The sequence below is a fragment of the Triticum urartu genome, chromosome 3 (assembly GCF_003073215.2).
Source record: "Triticum urartu cultivar G1812 chromosome 3, Tu2.1, whole genome shotgun sequence".
In the NCBI taxonomy this organism is placed as follows: domain Eukaryota; kingdom Viridiplantae; phylum Streptophyta; class Magnoliopsida; order Poales; family Poaceae; genus Triticum; species Triticum urartu.
This window is the reverse complement of record NC_053024.1, coordinates 567,668,812-567,687,708: the sequence shown is the minus strand read 5'-3', so window position 1 is coordinate 567,687,708 and position 18,897 is coordinate 567,668,812. Positions and strand designations below refer to the sequence as shown.

The window sequence follows — 18,897 nt, the reverse complement described above, 5'->3', positions numbered from 1 at the left end:
ATTTTGAGATCTGCCGTGTCAGAGGGCTATCTCACTGCATTGTATTGTTTCACTGTGTAACTTGGGTGTTGTTGCTTTATATATAAAGCGCGACGAAAGCCTGTTTTCGAGAGGCATTGTTGTCGGTCATTTGCATGTTACCAATGATGGAAATTAAGGATAATGTATGTCTAATTGATAGTACTATAATTGCTAAGCTTGTGCATACCCTATGAATGCGTGGTGGATGAGGGGGAGGGAGGGAGAGGTGTGGTATTTTTGCCTTAAATCCACATCAGTACGCGGGCATTTAGCTAGTTTTGCTAACATTGGGTACATAATCCAATTTCCCCACATATCAAATATGAATCGCAATATACAGATTACAGAAGAACAAGAATCCAACACGCAATACATGGATACGATCAACGTGTCTGAAATGCACAAACTCAAGAGTAACTCGGCTCAATTCAAAGTTGTATGGCCCGGGATTCTCCTCGATCAGGCCCGTCGCGACGACGGAGAGGGACTCGAGAAAGCAGGCGGCGCCGGGAAACTAAAGTCGAGGTCCGGCAGCATGCTCTTGCCCCGGCCCCGGCTGCTGTCGAAGACGAACGCCGCCGTGACGGGCGACTCCATGTCGACGCTGCTGCTCCGGAGCAGCTCCAGCGGCAGGTCGAAGTAGGCCGACACCTCCTGGTCGTCCTCCTCCGCGTCCACGCGGCCGCCGAACACCATGCCGGAGGACGACGAGCTGTGGCCGAACCTCTCCATGGAAGCCGCCTTGGACACCGCGCCGCTCCGGGTAGGCTCGTCAGGTCCGGCCGTGCTCGCCGGGGCGTCCGGCTCGCTCAGGCTCATGGACTGCTGCTGCTGCATGATCGGCCGCCGCCTGGACAGGCCGGGCAGGTGCATGCAGAAGGCGCCGCACCAGAAGCTCTCGCTGCCGAACCTGTCCTGCCGCGCCGACTTCCCGTAGTTGATGGACGCGTTGCTCGACATGTCGGTGACCGACGAGCCCGCGCGGGATCGCCGGCCGAATGGCGCGGCCCTGGCCGCGCCGAGATCGTCCGCGGGAATCTTCTCATCATCATCGTCGTCATCGTCTGCCACACGAGCTCCTCTCTTGAAGGACGCATGAGAGGCCTGGAATGGAGCGTCTTTTTGGAAAGAACCCATGGCACCTGAGGTGAACTCTTGCAGGAGCTGCATGCTTCTTCATGAGCGCAAAACTAAGCAAATTGACTTCGGGGAATGGTGGAGGGCACGTCGGGATCTTGCGTTGTTGTCTTCATGTCATGCTGTGCTGTTGGGCCTGTTGACCTGCCAGTGCCACCACTTCAGATCTGCTGTTGTTTCTCTGCCAAACTGTGGTCAGCTGTTGTCTTGGACGACAGAGTTATGCGCATGAGCTAGTATTTCAAAACATCCTACGTGCTTGCTACTAAGCGGCATTATTGTTACCCACCTAAATATTGAATCTTAAAAAGACTTTTATAACTACCAACCGTTCGGATTTTAGCAATAGGCAAGAACGACCCTTACTTTACTCTAATTATATATATATATATATATATATATATATATATATATATATATATTAGAATGACTAATTTTCTTTTCACGCGCACTCCTCCATCTAATTACATGAATATATGCACTAAAAACAAAAGGCTGATGTCATCTTAGATTCTTTCTTTTTTAAAACTTTAAGATGTTTTGTAGCTCAAACCGTTGCTACGATTGAAAAACCGTCTTCACAAAAAAAATCGTCTCGACGAGATCTTCAAAACTAGATCCCATGTTAATATATTCTGATGACTTTTTGTTTGGACCAGAAGTTACCACATCTGGGCTACGTAAGTTATCATGTGTGTCATACATAAGTTAGGGATAATTAGATTTATACCCCTAGTTGTGTCCCACTCGTCTGTTTTACCCCTAATTCCAAAAGTCACCGGTTCTGTCCAAGTCACTTTGCTCCTCTTATGCTTTTGCCCTTTGACCGTTTGACTGTCAGTTTGAAAACTTCATAGCTAATTCATATTGAATCAGAAAAATGCAAATAAGATACCAAAATGTTCCGAAAAACATGACCTATATGTTAGTGTCATTTGCATTCATGAAAAAAGTGTTGGAAAGTGCACATCCGAGTATTAGCTCTTTTGATACCATCATGAATAGTGAACTCTAAAAAAATTCAAAAAAATTCAGAAAAAAATATGGTGACGAAGAACAACAAATGTTCTAAGTGCTTGCCAAGTTTCATTAGGGAACGGCATTCGTGGAAGTCGTGGCAAAAAAATAATCTATTTTGGAGTGATGATTTTTTTTTGCCGCGGCACCCACGAATGTTATTCCTTGATGAAACTTGGCAGGCACTTAAAACATTTGTCATTCTTTGCCACCAATTTTTAAAAAAAAATTGAATTTTTTTAGATTTTACTATTCATGGTGCTAGCATAAGAGCTAAAACTCGGATGGGCACTTTCCAGCACTTTTTTCATGAATGCAAATGACACTGTCATATAGGTGATGTTTTTCTGAATATTTTGGTATCTTATTTGCATTTTTATGATTTAGTATGAATTAGTTATGAAGTTTTCAAACTGATGGTCAAACGGTCAAAGAGCAAAAGCATAATAGGAGCAAAGTGACTTGGACAGAACCAGTGACTTTTGGGAATTAGGGGTAAAACAGATGAGTGAGACACAACTAGGGGCATAAATCTAATTATCCCCATAAGTTATCGTGTCATTTACACAAAAGTTTCCGGGGTATATTTTCAACAAACTTTTATCCCAGGGTCAAAAAGTGATTATAATGTTTGCAGTGAGTTATAAGCTTCATTGTGTATATTATCATGTCGCACAAAAGTTATCGGGGTATGTTTTTCAACAATTTTCATTCCCTAAGTCAAAAAATTACCGGGATATTTTTATATGAGTTATCAGCTCTCATGTGCATGTATTATCATGTTGTTTACACATGAGTTATTAGGAGGTATTTTTTAACAACATTTTTCGCTGGTCAAAATGTTACCACATCTGGATTAACTAAGTTATCAGCCCTGTTATATGTATATTACCATGTTATTTACACACAACATATCAGGGTATGTTTTCAACAAACTTTTATCCCGGGGTCAAAAGTTACCATGGGGTTTGTAGTGAGTTATCAACTTTATTGTGTGTATAATACCGTGTTATTTGCACACAAAGTATCGGGAATATGTTTTTCGACAAATCCTCCCCCCCTCCCCCGCGCAGTTCACCTAAGTATCAGGTATGCAGTGCTTCTATTACCATGATATTCACGCAAACATTATCGAGGTTATATTTTTCAAAAAAATTCCTCGGGGTCCAAGTTATCATGGTGTTTGTATCTAAATTATCATGTATATGATGCGTTATTACCATGATGTTTATACAAAAGTTATCGGGGTACATTTTTTACAACTTTTTTAGGTCAAAGTTGCAGTGGTGTTTGTGCCTAAGTTATCAGGGTTGCCATGCAAAAATTACTGTGTTGTTTACACATAAATTACCGAGGAGATGTTTCAATTATTTTTTCACCCCGGTGGAAGTTACCATGATATTTATACGTAAGTTATCGGGTCCCGGTGCACAAATTACCATGCCATTTGCACAAAAGTTATCGGGGTATGTTTCAACCCAAAAAATCTCTCATGTGAAGTGCCATGATATTTACAAGGCGGCTACATGGGCAAAATATACAACCCGTTGGTATATGGAATACTACAAGACAACTTGAGAAATCAAAAAGACACAAGAAGAAAAATGCTTTTTTGGCTCATATGAAAGGTTAGTTGGTTGGTACACTGCTGCTACATCGCAGGGACTGTGGATTCAAGTCCCACTTTAGATGATTACTTTTTCTTTTATCAACACATGAAAAATAAATCCCGATCTGGACATGGGCATGCCGCATGTGGGTTAAGAGTTTTTAACAATTTTTTGCATCCGGGTCAAAAGTTTATGTCATTTTTCTGAGTTCAAAGTGTATTATCAGACATCAATCAATAAGGCTAAGTTGCTTGGTTGTCGGGCCAAACGTTCGATGGATTGGCCATTATCATTTGTTTTTCCCTACTCACATTAAAAAAGTTACCTACTATCGATTTACTAATCCCCAGATTAAACTAGCTCAAGTGGTTGTCTCCTGGATCACTCAAGCAGCAGGTCACGTGCTCGAATCCCTCGTGCTTCAACTTTTCTCCACGCCTTACAGAGAAACGGCAGCTCAGCCTCCGTCTCTTTCCGTCGGATCAGATCGAGCGCCTGATCAAAACGAACGACGCGGGATTCATTCGGTAATGATGCTAAAAGGGAGAAAATCGCGGGACTAACAGCGGAGGGTTTGTTTGGAGCGGAAAAAAGGCAGTTACTGATCTATTTAGCAAGGGAGAAAATCGCGGGAGTTCCGTTCGGATCTATTCCCAAGATACGAACATTTGGAAAATACAATTGTCGATCTTAAAAATGTCAGTAGATACTGTTAACTGCTCCGGTAAAGTGAGTAGAAATCATCTACTCCTTCCGTCCAAAAATACTTGTTATCAAAATTGACAAAAATTGGTGTATTTCTGCGAGAAGAAAGTTTCCAGGATTCAAATACGCTCTTCAAGAAAAGCTTTGCCGGTGCAGCCTTTTCACCATAGAAAATCACAACATATACATTTATTTAAAGGAGAGCATATCTACATGTACAGCATACCGTAGCAGTTTAACGTACTTACATTACGGTCTCATGGACGCCAGAAACCAATAGTAGACCAGAAGTAAGCATAAGAAACAGGTAAGCGAGAGAGCCGCCATACAAACCCACAGAAATGTTGAGCAATGGGTGGCTTGCAGCCCTTGTGGCTTCACAGGGAGATATGGCACAGAGACTGGAACGTAAAGAAAACCGCAGAATAATCATCTTTCAGTTTCCTAGAAAAAGCCAATACTTCAAGACCTTTTCCTTTTTCGTGTAGTGTACAACCTCAGGGCTTTACAATGTTGTCATACCATTGCAGAAACTATTTTACTATATGAGACTAAGAAAGGGGTGCTCATTCAGCAGCGTTGTAACTCGGCTTTACAAGAAAAAGGCGGCATCTTCTCCAGAAACAAAGGTGAGCAGATGCTACTGTAGAGAGTTGTAGAAAAGGATCAGCACAACTGATATTCCAATAATGACAGGAAAAGCTGTCAACAGATACAGAGCACCATATCCCTGCAGAGAAGAATAAAATTATATATGGCTGAAAGTGATGATAAAGCAAAATCAAGCCATACACAATTAAATGAAATGTGTTCAACTGTTTTACATCCACAACAAATTTATGGAATATGTTGAAGACAACATCTTACCACTGCTGAAGGAACTTCATCTTCTTCATCCTCATCCTCTCCTTCATCTATATCAGCAGCAGAATCCCAGTCGATGTTAAGTCTTTTAGCAGCTGCCACAGGATCAATGCCAGTATCTGTGGCCTTTGCATAGACAGATCTGCCAAAGAAGCCCTTGCCCTTTTGACTTTCTATCTGCACAGATAATTAAAATGAAAGTCAGGTTAAAACACGGTTCTGTTCAGATTTTGTACAGAAATACATGCAAAATAAGTAAAAAGCATAACTGTGGAACTGGCCCCGTAATACTCAGAAAACAGTGAAAGCCGACCAAACTACATAACTACATAAACTGAATAAAACAAGTGCTATCGGTCAAATCAACGAGGATTTTAATACACAAAAACTACAGCCATGGTAATCACAGGAAAAAAATTGTGGTAACCATTGCTAGGAAGTAGAAATTGTATTATCAGTATTACCTTTACATCAACATCGGGCCATTCTGCCATCTCCTTGGCAAGCAACCTAAGAGTGTCACGATTCTCTGGAATTCGTCCTTCATTAACCTATATATAAGCAGGCAAGGCATATCAGTGTCTGATCTATTTGCAGGGTAATATAAACGTTATCCTTCATCTTAGATGGCATTAAAATGCAATTCATATTCATATTCAACTTTGGCACAAGTCACGGCAAAGCCGACTGATTCTCCATTTTGGAAGAGGCTAATGAGGACAAAGGCAGCTTCCTTTAACAGGAGTAACTTCATAGTTGGGAATGGAAATAGTACTAGATTTTGGGAAGACACTTGGCTGGGAGACACGCCACTAGGCTTACAGTATCCCTCTCTGTATAACATTAAACAACGGAAAGAAGTATTCGTTAGTACAGTGCTAAGTTCCGTTCCGCTCAATATTCAGTTCAGGCGAGTGCTGGTGGGGGGTCGATGGGAATGGGATAGATGGTTGCATCTCGTGCGCAGGTTGATGGAGATTAACTTCTCTGATGCGCCAGACACCTTGCATTGGAGGTTATCCATGACAGGTGTATTCTCGGTTAAGTCCATGTATACAGACTTGATAAACACCGGTCCTATCCCAAGGTCACTTCATATCTGGAAAGTCAAGGTGCCGTTAAAAATAAAGGTCTTTATGTGGTTCGTGCATAAGGGGTACTTTTGACGAAGGATAACCTGGCAAAGCGTAGTTGGGAGGGAAGTAAATGGTGTTGTTTTTGTGACCATGATGAATCAATAGAACATCTTTTTCTCAAATGCCCACTAGCCAAGTTATTATGCCATACCGTCCATGCATCCTTTAATGTTTCTCATCCCAGCACTCTATCTAGCCTATTTGGGACATGGTTAAATGGGGTAGAGCCTAAGATAGGTGCACATATTCGAGTAGGAGTGTGTGAATTACTTTGGGTCATATGGAACTGTCGAAATGATGTCGCCATTATAACAGACAAACAGTCACAAATTTTTTGCAGGTCAAATTCAGGGTGTCTGCTTGGATCTGTACGTGGTCGTTACTTAGCCATGCAGACCACAGGGAGCTTATGGATATTAGGTGCAACCACTGGGAGACGGTCGCATGGGATACTTACAACCAAATTGGATGGCGGTCCAACAATAGGATAGGTGTTTAGTCATCTTACCCTATTTTTGCCGGTTGTGGTAGCTTTTTTTAAGCGTTGTTCCAGGATTATTTGAGACTTTGTTCGGTACTCGGATCTTTGACTAATAAAATGGCTGTGTGCACCATGTGATGCAGAGGCCGGGGGAAATCCTCCTTTTGAAAGAAAAAAAATGCGTTATGAAGGTAGCTGGTTATCGGTTGTGGATGTTAGTACATTACATCAAGGCAGTGGCAATTGGGTTGCCGCCGTCGGGTCAGCTAGAAAATCAGCGTGGTTGTATTGCAGCAGCAGATGGTCATGTGTTTGCCAAGGTTTTGTGGTAGCAAGTAAACAGAAAGGAGGAGAGTCCTTTATGTAAGTATAGGATTTGGACGATGTTAATTGTATAAGGAAAGGTCTAATAAGTCTAATTGTATTAAGAGATATCAAGGTCCTAGGCATCCATTATATAAGGATGTCATGTATATATGTTTGGGAGACTCGAGTTATTCTCTCATCTCAACCCATGTCTAACCCAATCCCTCGTAGTCATGCCAGCTGGCTATCTTCAGCACGGCAGTTATCCGTTGTGAATCAAGGTTCGCGGCATTTGATATCAGAGCCATCTACCATGGGTTTTGATTTTGCTGCCAAGAAAATGTCACAAAGGATACACAGTGTCATGATTCATCATATTCCCTACCCTATCATGATAACTGTGCTTCATCGAGTCTCTGCTCCTGTCTCTGCTCCTTATGGAAGAGTACAAACCATTGATCAAGGAAAGTCGCCAATCATGGCCTTCGTCAAATATGGTTTATAGCACGACGCAACACGAGCTTACTCTACAAGGTTACAACATTTGTCATGGCTGCTGTCAACTTGGTATCAAGTTACTCTGTGTCGTTGAGCACATTAGGTGTAACAAAGTTGGCAGGGGCAACACCACAAGCAGTAGCAGCAACCGCTCAACAAGAAGCAGCTGTTGTGCAGACGCCTCCCCTGCCATCGGTACTGGAGGAGTTGTAAGTGCCATCACTTAAAGAGCACGCTGTGTCACTTAAAGAGCAAGCTGCAGCGATGAGCACAGAGGTAAAGCAGACTATTTGACCCATGATGGCCATGATATTCAGTCCCCCCCAGCAGCAGGAGAACATTCAACCAGATGTGCATGTGTTGCAACTTGCACGCATGTCATTGTCCCAAAGTCATGGTCCACACGCATGTCTTGGAGAAGGATAACATGTTCAAATGAGTTAGGAGATGAAGTTCCATGTGGCACAACTAGGATCCATCAAGTCCATGTCATGGTTTTCGAGTCAATGAGTCGTTCTGGGGTAGCGACTCGGAAAAAGTCGAGCCTGCAGTTGCAACTAGTCGCGACTCGAGTCATGAGTCAACACTAAGTTGAGTCAACATTTTTTTGTGACTCATCAACTAGTCGACGACTAGTCACGCGACTCGAAAACCATGGTCCATGTCCAGAATAAAGATGAAACTGCCTGCGCAGGTTTCAGTGCATGCATGAAACTGGGGGCAGCGGTGGTCACGCAGCTGAGAACAGTCAAACAAACAGTTGGTATAGAGCAGGACAATTTTCCCCATGAATCTGATCGTGCTGATACCAATGCATAAGATTGTGAGCATAGACCAGCCAGTGGCATATCAGCAGGTGTACTTCAGCATGGATTTGCATGGGAGCAAGGAGATGGATTGGGCCACAAAGAGTTTGGCTCACGGTGCACAGATGAAAGTAGAGAAGTTGAGTCGGTTCTCAAGTCTGATTGGAAAAACAAAAGGCCATCAACAAAAAGTTAACCGGATTGTGCTATTTCCCTGTTGTTGTTTGGCTTGTTTACTTGCAACCCGTCTGCATCGGGGAGACTGAATTGGAAAGGTTAAGTTGCATACAAGGAGTCCAAACATAGGAGGGAGAATTCAACTTCTATATGAACACAAGACTATATACAGGAGCTGTAAGAAAAGGTTATGTGTTAAACTGCAATACAAGACCAGTCGTGCGGATTTCTTGCTCAATTTATTTGCCTAGCATACCTCAATCTTTTAAGTGCCATGAGTTTACTTCGATGTGCGCAGCAGGATGGAAGTGATAAAAGCAGTAGCTATGGTACAGCAGAAGGCACTACCAGCAAGGCAATTCACGCAAAACTCTAATTTGCAGATATGCTTTTACTTGACGCACCTGATGAAACCACCAACGTTTCAACAGTGGGCATCACCCAGGTTCATACAGGCAATCCAAGAAGTACAGAACAATAGCAAGAACGTGCCAGTAGCCGCAACCTTGAGGACAAGCCACTTGTCTGGGACGGGTGTAGTGTTGTTTACATTAGTGTGTTGCATCAAGGCAGTGGCAATTTGGTTGCGGCTGATCAGCAAGAAGATCAGGGTGATCATATCGCAGAAGGAGATGGTCATGTGTTTGTCAAGGACATGCGGCAGAAAGTAAACAGAAAAGAGGAGTTATTTAGCAAAAAAATAGGATTAGGAAAGAGTTCAATTGTACAAGGAAAGGTCAAATAAGAATAATCATATTGAAAGAGGTAAGGTCCAAGACATTCACTATAAAAGGGTTTCATGTATCTATGTATGGAGACAAAGAACAGTCAAGTTATTCTCTCATCTCAACCTATGTCTAGCCAATCCCCCTAGCCTTGTCATCGGGTATCTTCAGAACGGTAGTTATCCTGTTGCGAATCAAGGTTCGCAACATTAACAGTGTTAATTATGCATGCCGACACTGTTAGATTAGAACTTTTACTAATGAGGCCTCTTGTTGAGACCCATCATAAAGAACTATTATAACAAGCTGTTCAACGTCCAGAAAGATGTTATATTGCCATGTCTGAATTTTAAGGGTGAGAACAGAAACCATATGCCAGTATTTATCAAGCAGCTTACTTGTGGATCCATGCACAATATAAATTAGACATGAATTATCAACTTTTGAAAGTTAGTAATTCCCAAATAAGAATTAATAAGGGGATAAGTATCAAATTGTAAATATGGTCAAAGAGACAGGGCATTTGGTTGCAAATAACTAATCATAGTATCATAGCAGGTAGAGAGTGGAATAAACATAAGATATTTACTAGGGAACACAATTTCTTATGTTACAACTGGAAAGGGCATGCCTAGGCCTACAGTTGTGCACTATCATTTGAATATTAAATCAATAGCAGTGTTGAGGTAGCATAACATTTTTAGGTGGCATTTTAAATGTAGCATAGCTAGACAACAAAATATATGAATATCTGTCGGGTCATTACAGATGGACGAAATGTTGGTCAGCGAGCAAAAATTCAAAAAAGAAGAAAAAAATAATGTTAAATTTTACACTTCTGCGAGGTGCACATCCCAGGGAAGAGTAATTTACCTCAACCAAAGCATCAGCTAAATCATCCCTGGTAAGTTCGTCAGGATCCTCTATGCCTAGCAATCTCTTCCTTTCTACATCTCTAGGGTCCTCAATCATGATAGTCAACTTAACCTGCGATGCAACATCAAACAAAACATAATACTCTTAAGTTCTCGTCGGTAAATACGAACGTGCAAACTCCCAAGGTTCAGCAACGACCAACGAGAGCTGCGATCTCAAAAACAGCATGCAAACTCCAAGCCTAGTGGACACCCCTTGAAACAAAATGTAGCTTTTCTACTGAGAGGAAACAATCGACGCATTTAATTCCACTACCAGTATCCACAGAAAATTAAGAAACGGAGAAAAATGCATACCTCGCCGAAGGTCATGTCCCTGTTCTTCTGAAGAAGCTCCAGCACCTAACATCACATCCAACCAACATACCAAGTAAATAAGAACTCATCCCGATAATGCAACCCAGGAGAAAAAGAAGAGGCTAGACACGCCGGACGGACCCTTTTGATCTCGCGTATGTTCTCCAAGTCCTCGAGGCTGGCGTCCGCCGGCGGCTCGGCGGAAACCGCGACCGCGCCTGCCTCTGCATCGAAGTTGATCGGCAGCTCGGAGTCGCCCTCTCCGAACTCCCCTTCGGAGGTGATGGGGGCGTCGGAGACTCCAGGTTCTTCCTGCCCGAGCGACGCGGCTATGCCGCCGCGGCGACGGTGCCGACGGGACGGCCAGGCGTTGGCAGCGCAGGGGAGGAGGAGGCTGTGGTGGTGGTGGGGGAGGGAGAGGAGAGAGCTCGGTGACGCCGGGATGGCGAGGAGATGGGGAGAGGCGAGGCGGTGGCGAGCTGGCGTGAGCAGGGGCGGGGCGGAGGGTGGCGATAGCAGCGCCATTTGGCTCCGGCCAGCGGCGGTGGCGGCTTATCTCTTTCGGGTCGGGGCATCTCGCCTCGCGGCCGCACGGTTTGGGACATGACGCGCGGTGTTGATTTTCTGGCGGGCCCCGAGCAGCAGGACTGTAGTTAGCGGGCCGGCTTAATGTAGTTCTGAATAAGAAGATCTGGGCTGTCTGGGCCTAAAATGGCATTCGGGTCTCGGTCCGAGCAACTTGGCAATAAAATCACTAGTTATTTCTTCTTAGCTTAAAAGAAAACTAGTTATTTCTTCTTAGCTTAAAAGAAAACTAGTTATTTCTTCTCAATCCCCTCAAAAAAGTTATTTCTTCTCAAAAATAAATATATTCACTAGTTATTAAATGTGCAAATAAATATAGTCATCAAAGGGCCCCTCTTAAAAACAAGTTTTATTTATTTATTTTTGAATTGTTTAGATTGCTTACCACATGTGTCATGTGCTTTAGAAACAAGTTATTAAAGGAGTACTACTCCTAAAAAACGTTAAAGGCTTACGTCCAAATTTCTCTTGTGGTGATAACTGGCATGGTGCATGTGTATCACTTATTGCCATCACAAAAGTTTTGATGGGTTCTTCACTAGTTTGAGACGTAAGGAAAGGGTTGTATTTTTTGTGAGATCCATTTCTTTAAACAAAAATACCTTGTGAACCATGCATCCAAATTACAAAACCATTTGCACCATTTTGTTCCCCTTGACGAGAGCTTTGAAATTAGACCTCACATTACACATGTCATGACGGCATGCTTGTCATGCCTGACATAGCTGATGCTTGGTGTATTGATCTCCTGTATCAGTACGGTAAATTTCCATCAGACACTTTAGCCTAACTTGACAGCCGCATATGTGGCGGTGACGCCAATTTGTGGTTGTCTTCACTCCTTTGTGCTCTTCGTCCTTTTTGTGGATAATATAGTGATGAAGCAGTGGTTCGATATCTTGCCTTGCGATATTAGGTTCTCGTCTGTTGTGACAAGAGATGCTCATACGACTATTCAAAACTGGTGTTGTTTTGGTCTTCGATAATTTCAAAAACATCAAGGAACAAGGACATGGAGAAGTCAGCGGTAGTGAAGCGAATGGAGAAGGATGAAGGAGAGCTCTTGAGGTTGACAACAAGCTTGGCGAGGTAACACTTGTAAAAAAATGAGTTGAATATGTGTATAGGGATACTGTTAGACTTGGAGTACACATAGGTATGACTGTTTGAGTAATCTGATACGGTTATATAAAGGAACCACGTGAGAATAGACGAAGTTGATAGCTACCCAGAGATCAAGAAAGTGACGGTCTACGTGTCCATAGCAGGGGTCTATGGACCTATCGTGACGCAATGGTCGAGATGCCTCTGATGGCCTCGGCGGATTTGTCATTGACCTGTGCATGCTTCTTTATTTGAGAAGTTCATGTAAGCATGGCTTAGGGATGTAGATATGATGGTAAACCTCGTTAATAAATATCGTCTCTTCATCTATTTTCTACAATTAATGATCTTTTGGTATATTTTTTTAATAACTCTAAGTACCCAGTGGGTAATAATCCCAACAATCTTTAAAGGAGATTCTTATCGGGATGCCGCTCAGCAGCAAATCAAGGTGGAAGAAGACCATCCTAGTGTTATGGGGCAATATGAAAACCAAATGGTTGAAAATTAAATACGGACAAAGCTAATATGTTTTAAACGGTACAATCGCATATGCTCTCATACAGTCACTCATATGATTGCACACACACACTTTACTCCTATGAGTACCTCTAAGATACTGGCACAACATCTTGAGATTGGCGAAAAAAGTCATCATAGACTCCTCATAATCAATGAAAATGTGTCCTTTCTAAAACGAACATTGCCGGAAAGAGTGAAATAAATCCATAAAAATACGAGCACGGGTACAAAATCTAGGACTTAAATCTAGTGGCATAAGTCTACCACACAAGGGAATCAAACCATCTGAACTATGCTCAGTCCGCGACAGAGCTAATTCTATTCGCCAAAGAAATTTACAAGTTGGTTTTGGACCTGCACACGCGGGGGAGGTTCGTGTACATCTGGCGCTCATTTTTTTGCTTCTTCCCTTCGTGAAACCGGAAAACTGCTCGCAGGCGATGCCTGCCAAACATACGCAGACGAGGCTATCAAGTACTATAGCTTGCACTCTCACTCCCACTCTCACTCTGTGAGGCCGTGTCGCGTGGCGCGTGCAGAGCATGCGTCCCAGCTCCTTTCCTCCCTTTCTCCTGTCCTTTCAGAAACTACCTGTCCAGTTCCTTGCGAACTCCAACCTCTTCCTAATCATTTCGTGGAACTCGACGTCTCATGAAGGTAGCACGTCGTACGTCGCCCTGGTCCCCGATGCCAAGCGTGTAATCGTACAAGTACATCGTCGGCACGCACTGGCAGTAGCAGCGTACGTATCACGACGTGCAGCACAAATGCAGGAACGACATTTCAGCAAGCAAGCAAAGCAAGGATGGAATGCCATGCATCACGCAAAAGAACTGAAATAATCCAGCACGGTTGAGTTTCAGAGGACTACCTGGTGAATGAGATTGTTGTACTCCTACTGTGCATGCAATATGTACACTAGCAGGCACGACCAGAAAACAGTCTAATTCCAACAAAAGGCGGCCTGCGCGCGCCATAAGTAGGCAACAGTGCAGCAAGCGGGCTTTCGGAAGGAAAAAAGAGCGTATTATTGGGTGTTGCATATCATTGTACATCACCATCATTGCACCATATAGCTTGCCATCCATCATGGAAGCAAACTCATGCCCATCTCTGCATGCATGCATGCATCAGTTCTTGCACTACGAGCTAGCTAGCTACCACGACTAGATCGATCGAGACACGTACGAAGCTAGAATGTGAAAAAAGAAAGTTTACATGATCTAATTAAGCCGAAGCAGACTCCAAAACCTGGCGCTAAAAGAGCTTGAACACAGCTTGGTTGGAACAAAACAAAAAGTGGGAACAAGAAAACATAGAGTCCGTACGCTTGTCGTCGTAAGGATGATCGATCGCCCGTCGACGCATGCATGCGTTGCTACTCCAAGAACGTCTCCATGAGGTCTGAGTAGACGCTGCCCTCGTGCTGCGCTCGGTACTCCATCCCTTGCTGCTGCTGCTGCTGCGACGGCGCCGGCCCCGTCGAGGCTGACACCGACGGGGACGGCGAGTTGGACGAGCTCATCCTCGCCGGCAACGTGAAGCTCCTCTTGAACTTGGCGCTCTGGGTGCTCTCCATCCTCCTCGCCTTGTTCGAGTGGCTCTCCAGGCTCAGGTACTCCTCCACGTTCTCCGCGCCGCCGTGCCCTGTCTGCGCGTCCTGCGCTGGCTTCCCGTCGTCTGCGCCGCCTCCTCCTCCGCCGGGGCCGCCGTACAAAAGCTTCGAGTCATCTGAGCGCCCGGTGAGCGCGGTGAAGAATGACAGCCCGTTGGGCCACTTGAGGTCGCCGTCGGGCGCCTCCCCGGGCCCCATCTGCTGCTGGTGCTGGTGCTGGTGTTCGTCCATGTGCGGCGGCTTGCCATGCTGCGACGGCGCGAGGTGGTACATGTGGCTCTCGTCCTTGCCGCCCGGGTAATGCGGCATGGACGAGCGCGCGGACGGGTGGAACGCGGCCGGCCCCGGCGGGAAGAGGGGCGACGCGGCGGCGTGGGGGAGCTGCGGCTGGCCCGGCCAGTTGAAGAGCTGCGGGGGCGGGCGCGCCGGCGGCGGCTGCTTGAGCGGGAAGGAGGGCGCGGAGGAGGCGCCCCGGGAGGAGGAGAAGAGCTGCGACAGGAAGAAGCCCGACTGGTAGCCCAGTGACTCGAACATGTGTCGCATCCGCAGCACGAAGTGCAGGTCCTCCGGTATCTGCATGCGCGCGCACAGTGGCACACAATCGCTTAGTGAGCGTTGGCTGGCACGTCAACGTCGGCGTGCTTGCTTGACGGCCAAAACGACAAAATGATGCATGTAGTAAAGGGCAAAAGGTTTGAAATTTGCGAGGGTGTGCTGCACTTACGATCTTGCAGGAGCCCAGCTGCAGCAGGCCATGGCCGGCTTGAATCACGGCGATGGTCTGCAAATCAAACGTAATAGTAAGTTTATGAAAACTAATTAATCTTACACAGCTAAGAAGAGGAAGTGAATTAAAGATGAACGGTGGAGACGAGGGTGGGGCATTGCCTGGATGCCTGAGGCGAACTGGTCAGTCCATTCCGTAGGAAGCTGCAAAAGGAAAAGCCGAGAGGGATTTGAGTAAGTGCAGTGGAATAAAGGCTTGCCGTGACTGCGATCGCGGCGTTTGTTCTTGCTGATAGCCTAGCATCCAATTCTTCTCTTCTTTTTGGGAGCAGATTTTTGTTCTTTGGTGGAGCAGATTTGATTTGATTCAAAGCTTGAGATGTCTCTCCATCGATCTCTTTATATTTTTTTCTCCATGGAGTGAGTAAAAACTTGAAGGAAACCTACCACTGCGTGAGCAGTAATGTGGTGTACTGCTAAGCAGGGGTCTCCCCCAAAGCGGGGAGGGACTGCGGAAAGAAAGAGAAAGAAGGGAAGGGGGTGGGGTGGGGGCAGGGTTGATGATGGTACATACGGCATCAAAAGAGCTCTGCCAGTAGTTGGCGATGTTGGGCTCGCATTCAGAAGGTTCCTTGAAGACCCATTTGTGACACTTATCAGACGCCACCTTTCCCATCAGCCTGCAACCCAACGGCGTCCAAATCAAATCAAAACCGACTTGGCAAATCATGCTCAAAAGCTCAGTAGAACAAAAGTGAGAGAGACCACCAATAACGCGCGCACACACACACACAAACACAACCCCCGGAGAACTCTCTCCTCTCCCCAGTCTATCATTCTCTACAAGCATTTTAACTACTTCATTGAATCAGTGAAAAAGAGCACAAATTCACACTGCTTAATTAGTGAAACATTTCAATGGCTGAGGAGAGAATCAAAGTTCTGTCATGCTTTTGAAACCTATGTTTTTACTACTAGTAGCAACTTCCACAAGTCCCAAACTCACACTACTGTGTTGTGTAGGGTTTGCGTGTGCGTGTAGCGTGAGGGCGTTGTTAATCGGAGATGAACCTCGCAATTAACCCACTGACGCGCGGGGGTTTGTTTATGCGGAACGAGGCACCGCCCCACTCCAGCTCACGTGCCGCACGTGACGGCGCCCGTCCTTGGTCCTCGCCTCGCCCAAAAGACACGCACGACTGACTGACTTGAATGGGGAACACCCGTTATTCAATCCTACGCGCCCGTTTTACCCACCCTCCCGCTCCCGTCCCGGCATAATCACAGTCTCCTCCCACGCGCGGTCAGACCAAACCCAACCACAAACCCAGAGCCCAGAGATTAATTAGGCGTGATGGTACCGCCGTGTCAGTGCCGCGCGAATTAACAAGCCCCAAAAGCTGGCCCTGGGCGGGGTAGATACAGAACAAAGTGAAAAGATGAAAGCGCACGCACCCATCCCATCCCCTCCTCCCCCTTTCCTCCTCCTGCCCTTCTTTGTCTCTCACCACCCTCCTCGCTCGGGCTGGGGGTTGGACTTGCGCGCGTCGTCGCTGGCGGAGGAACTGTGGGGCATCAATGGCGCACAGCCTCGAGCGGGTCCTAATCGGAGAACAGGGGACGTGACGGGAACTTGCACGAAAACACGCGGGGCTTAATTGGAGGTGGTGGTATGGATATGAATGGTGGCTAGGGGAGGGGACTGCTAGGTGTGGGTAGAGGCTGCGAGCGACGACCGGGCCGGACCGTGGGGGAAAACTGCACACGACTGCACCTACCCAGTACCCACCCTTCTCCGTAGTTGTAGAGCTGGATGGACATCTTGCTGAAGGCCTTGCGCACCGGGTCCTCGCCCTCCATCTCCTCCAGGCACTCCGCCATCCGCGGCCGGCAGAACCCGTCCTCCCACATCAGCATCCTGCATACACACGCGCGCGCACCACAACATCAACGCCGGCCCGATCGGTCCTCACACATATGCTGTACCAATCAACAAGTCTAACAGCAGTAAGAAGAGAGTGCACTCACAGGCTGCCGTTGTCGTCGCCGACCTTGCACCCGTTGCCGCCGCGGCACCGCCTGGCAGCAGGAGGAATCAATCAACACACAGGATTAGGCGTCAATCAATCAAATCAATGGCCAGCCGCTGCGCTGCATGATGGACTGACGGCGGCGGGGAGGCTAACAATAATAACAAGCAGGAGCGGCGAGCGAGGGAGGTGGTCGTGGGGGGAGAGGGGAGGCACATACGGGCGAGGGCGGATGGTCCAGAAGACGGAGTAAGTCCAGTCCGAGTTGAGGCAGACGTTGCGGAGCGCCTCGTGCAGCGCCATCATCCCCGCGGCCTCTTTGCTCCGCGCATGATCCCCTCCGCCTCCCCCTCCTGCCGCGCCCGAGCCCACCATTTTCCCCCCTCCTCCCCCTCCCTTACCCGTAAGGCGGGCGTCGTAAAAACCCTTGTGGTGGAGCTCGGAGCTCGGGGGGCTAGGCTAGGGGGTGGTAGGGCGCGCCTTCTAGCAAGCTACCCGGCCGAGGCTCTTTTTGATCGCTTCTTGGGTTTTTTCTCCCCGTGGGAGAGAGAGAGGGACTGCGGGCGGGCGGGCTGGTAGCTTCGCCCAGCGTGCTACTCCTCTACCTCTCTCTGTCTCTCTCACACACGCAGAGAGGGGCTGGGTCTGTCTCGCAGTCCTTGGCCTGTCTCTCTCTAATTGCTGTTTTTAACTTGGGCAGGGGGCGAGGGTAAACCGAAAGGCGCTCTGCTCTGAGGCTGAGGGGGTAGCCAGGCAAGGCCAGGCCAGCCGCTGCGGTCGCACACGGCACCCTATGTTTTCTTCCTTCCCTGCGTTGGCGGCCCAGAAGATGGCAGCCAAAAGTAAAAGCGGCTCTGCCGGGTCCCCCATGCCCTTCTATGCCCGGCTTTATTTTCCCCTCTCCCCCGTACTACCGTTCCATGGAGGCATGGACCTCGGTTTGGCAAACTTGGACGACCGAGGAAGCTTTGTTTCTTCCCCGGCATCATCGCGAAATTTGGAATTTGCACTTCTTTTGTTTCAATTGTTATTAGAAATGTATTGCAAAAAATTGTAGGGAAATGCTAGCTTTTTTTTCAATTGAAGAAGGCAGGGAAAGTGCTACGTAGCTCTTTTTAATTGAAGAAGCAGGGAAAGTGCTAACTCGGAGAAATTCTATGAAACTCTTTAACATTTTTTAACATGTCTTGAAACAAGGAGTAAATAGTATAGAACTACTAGTTTACAGGTTAGGGTTCCAAAAAACTACCACTTTTAATTTTTCTCAGAAAACTATCAAACGAGCGGTCGACTGTTTTAAAAAACACAAAACACCAGAGACTAGCATTTTAACCGTTTTTCTGACGTGTTGGCCCCACCAGTCAGGCCACCTGGCCACGCGCGCTCACGGCGCAGCCGTTGACGGCCGTTAGCCCGACCGGTCCGATCGGAACCAGGGTAAATACTCCTCCGTCGGTCGGGCGCACCCTGCTCGCTCACTCCCCTACTCCAATACGAGCTCGCCGCCGCTCGCCGTCTTCGAGGTCGGTCGCTGTCGACCTCCTTGCCACCATGCCTTCCTGGAAAAACGAGGAAACGGGCTCCGAGAAGGAGTGTGAGG

General features: G+C 46.5%; 3 protein-coding genes across 3 annotated transcripts; all 3 read right to left on the bottom strand.

The window, feature by feature from the left end:
* Positions 1-340: 340 nt before the first annotated feature.
* On the bottom strand, positions 341-1,247 carry LOC125548723. The gene has a single exon (XM_048712272.1). It carries the CDS (start codon positions 1,189-1,191, stop codon positions 481-483), a length of 711 nt encoding a protein of 236 aa, XP_048568229.1. The 5' UTR covers positions 1,192-1,247; the 3' UTR covers positions 341-480.
* Positions 1,248-4,930: 3,683 nt separating this feature from the next.
* LOC125545039 (protein CHLOROPLAST ENHANCING STRESS TOLERANCE, chloroplastic) lies at positions 4,931-11,295 on the bottom strand. The gene is made up of 6 exons (XM_048708886.1): positions 10,857-11,295; positions 10,716-10,760; positions 10,357-10,470; positions 5,819-5,905; positions 5,358-5,531; positions 4,931-5,220 (listed from the first exon to the last, which is right to left on the bottom strand). Exons 1-6 carry the CDS (start codon positions 11,238-11,240, stop codon positions 5,131-5,133), a joined length of 894 nt encoding a protein of 297 aa, XP_048564843.1. The 5' UTR covers positions 11,241-11,295; the 3' UTR covers positions 4,931-5,130.
* A 2,635-nt stretch (positions 11,296-13,930) lies between these two features.
* On the bottom strand, positions 13,931-17,981 carry LOC125545038 (protein RICE SALT SENSITIVE 3-like). The gene is made up of 7 exons (XM_048708885.1): positions 17,518-17,981; positions 17,296-17,346; positions 17,057-17,185; positions 15,842-15,947; positions 15,430-15,471; positions 15,266-15,322; positions 13,931-15,114 (listed from the first exon to the last, which is right to left on the bottom strand). The coding sequence occupies exons 1-7, from the start codon at positions 17,670-17,672 to the stop codon at positions 14,305-14,307; spliced, it is 1,350 nt and encodes a 449-aa protein (XP_048564842.1). The 5' UTR covers positions 17,673-17,981; the 3' UTR covers positions 13,931-14,304.
* Between the last annotated feature and the right edge of the window lie 916 nt (positions 17,982-18,897).

Excerpts from the sequence above, each read along its gene's own strand:
- LOC125548723 (XM_048712272.1), bottom strand. The coding sequence starts at position 1,191 with ATGCAGCTCCTGCAAGAGTTCACCTCAGGTGCCATGGGTTCTTTCCAA.
- LOC125545039 (XM_048708886.1), bottom strand. The coding sequence starts at position 11,240 with ATGGCGCTGCTATCGCCACCCTCCGCCCCGCCCCTGCTCACGCCAGCT. Across the intron at positions 10,761-10,856 it reads ACATACGCGAGATCAAAAGG|GTGCTGGAGCTTCTTCAGAA; the intron begins GTCCGTCCGGCG and ends ATGTGATGTTAG. Across the intron at positions 5,221-5,357 it reads ATGAAGTTCCTTCAGCAGTG|GGATATGGTGCTCTGTATCT; the intron begins GTAAGATGTTGT and ends TCTTCTCTGCAG.
- LOC125545038 (XM_048708885.1), bottom strand. The coding sequence starts at position 17,672 with ATGGTGGGCTCGGGCGCGGCAGGAGGGGGAGGCGGAGGGGATCATGCG. Across the intron at positions 17,347-17,517 it reads TGGACCATCCGCCCTCGCCC|GCGGTGCCGCGGCGGCAACG; the intron begins GTATGTGCCTCC and ends TCCTGCTGCCAG. Across the intron at positions 15,115-15,265 it reads AGCTGGGCTCCTGCAAGATC|ATACCGGAGGACCTGCACTT; the intron begins GTAAGTGCAGCA and ends GCGCGCATGCAG.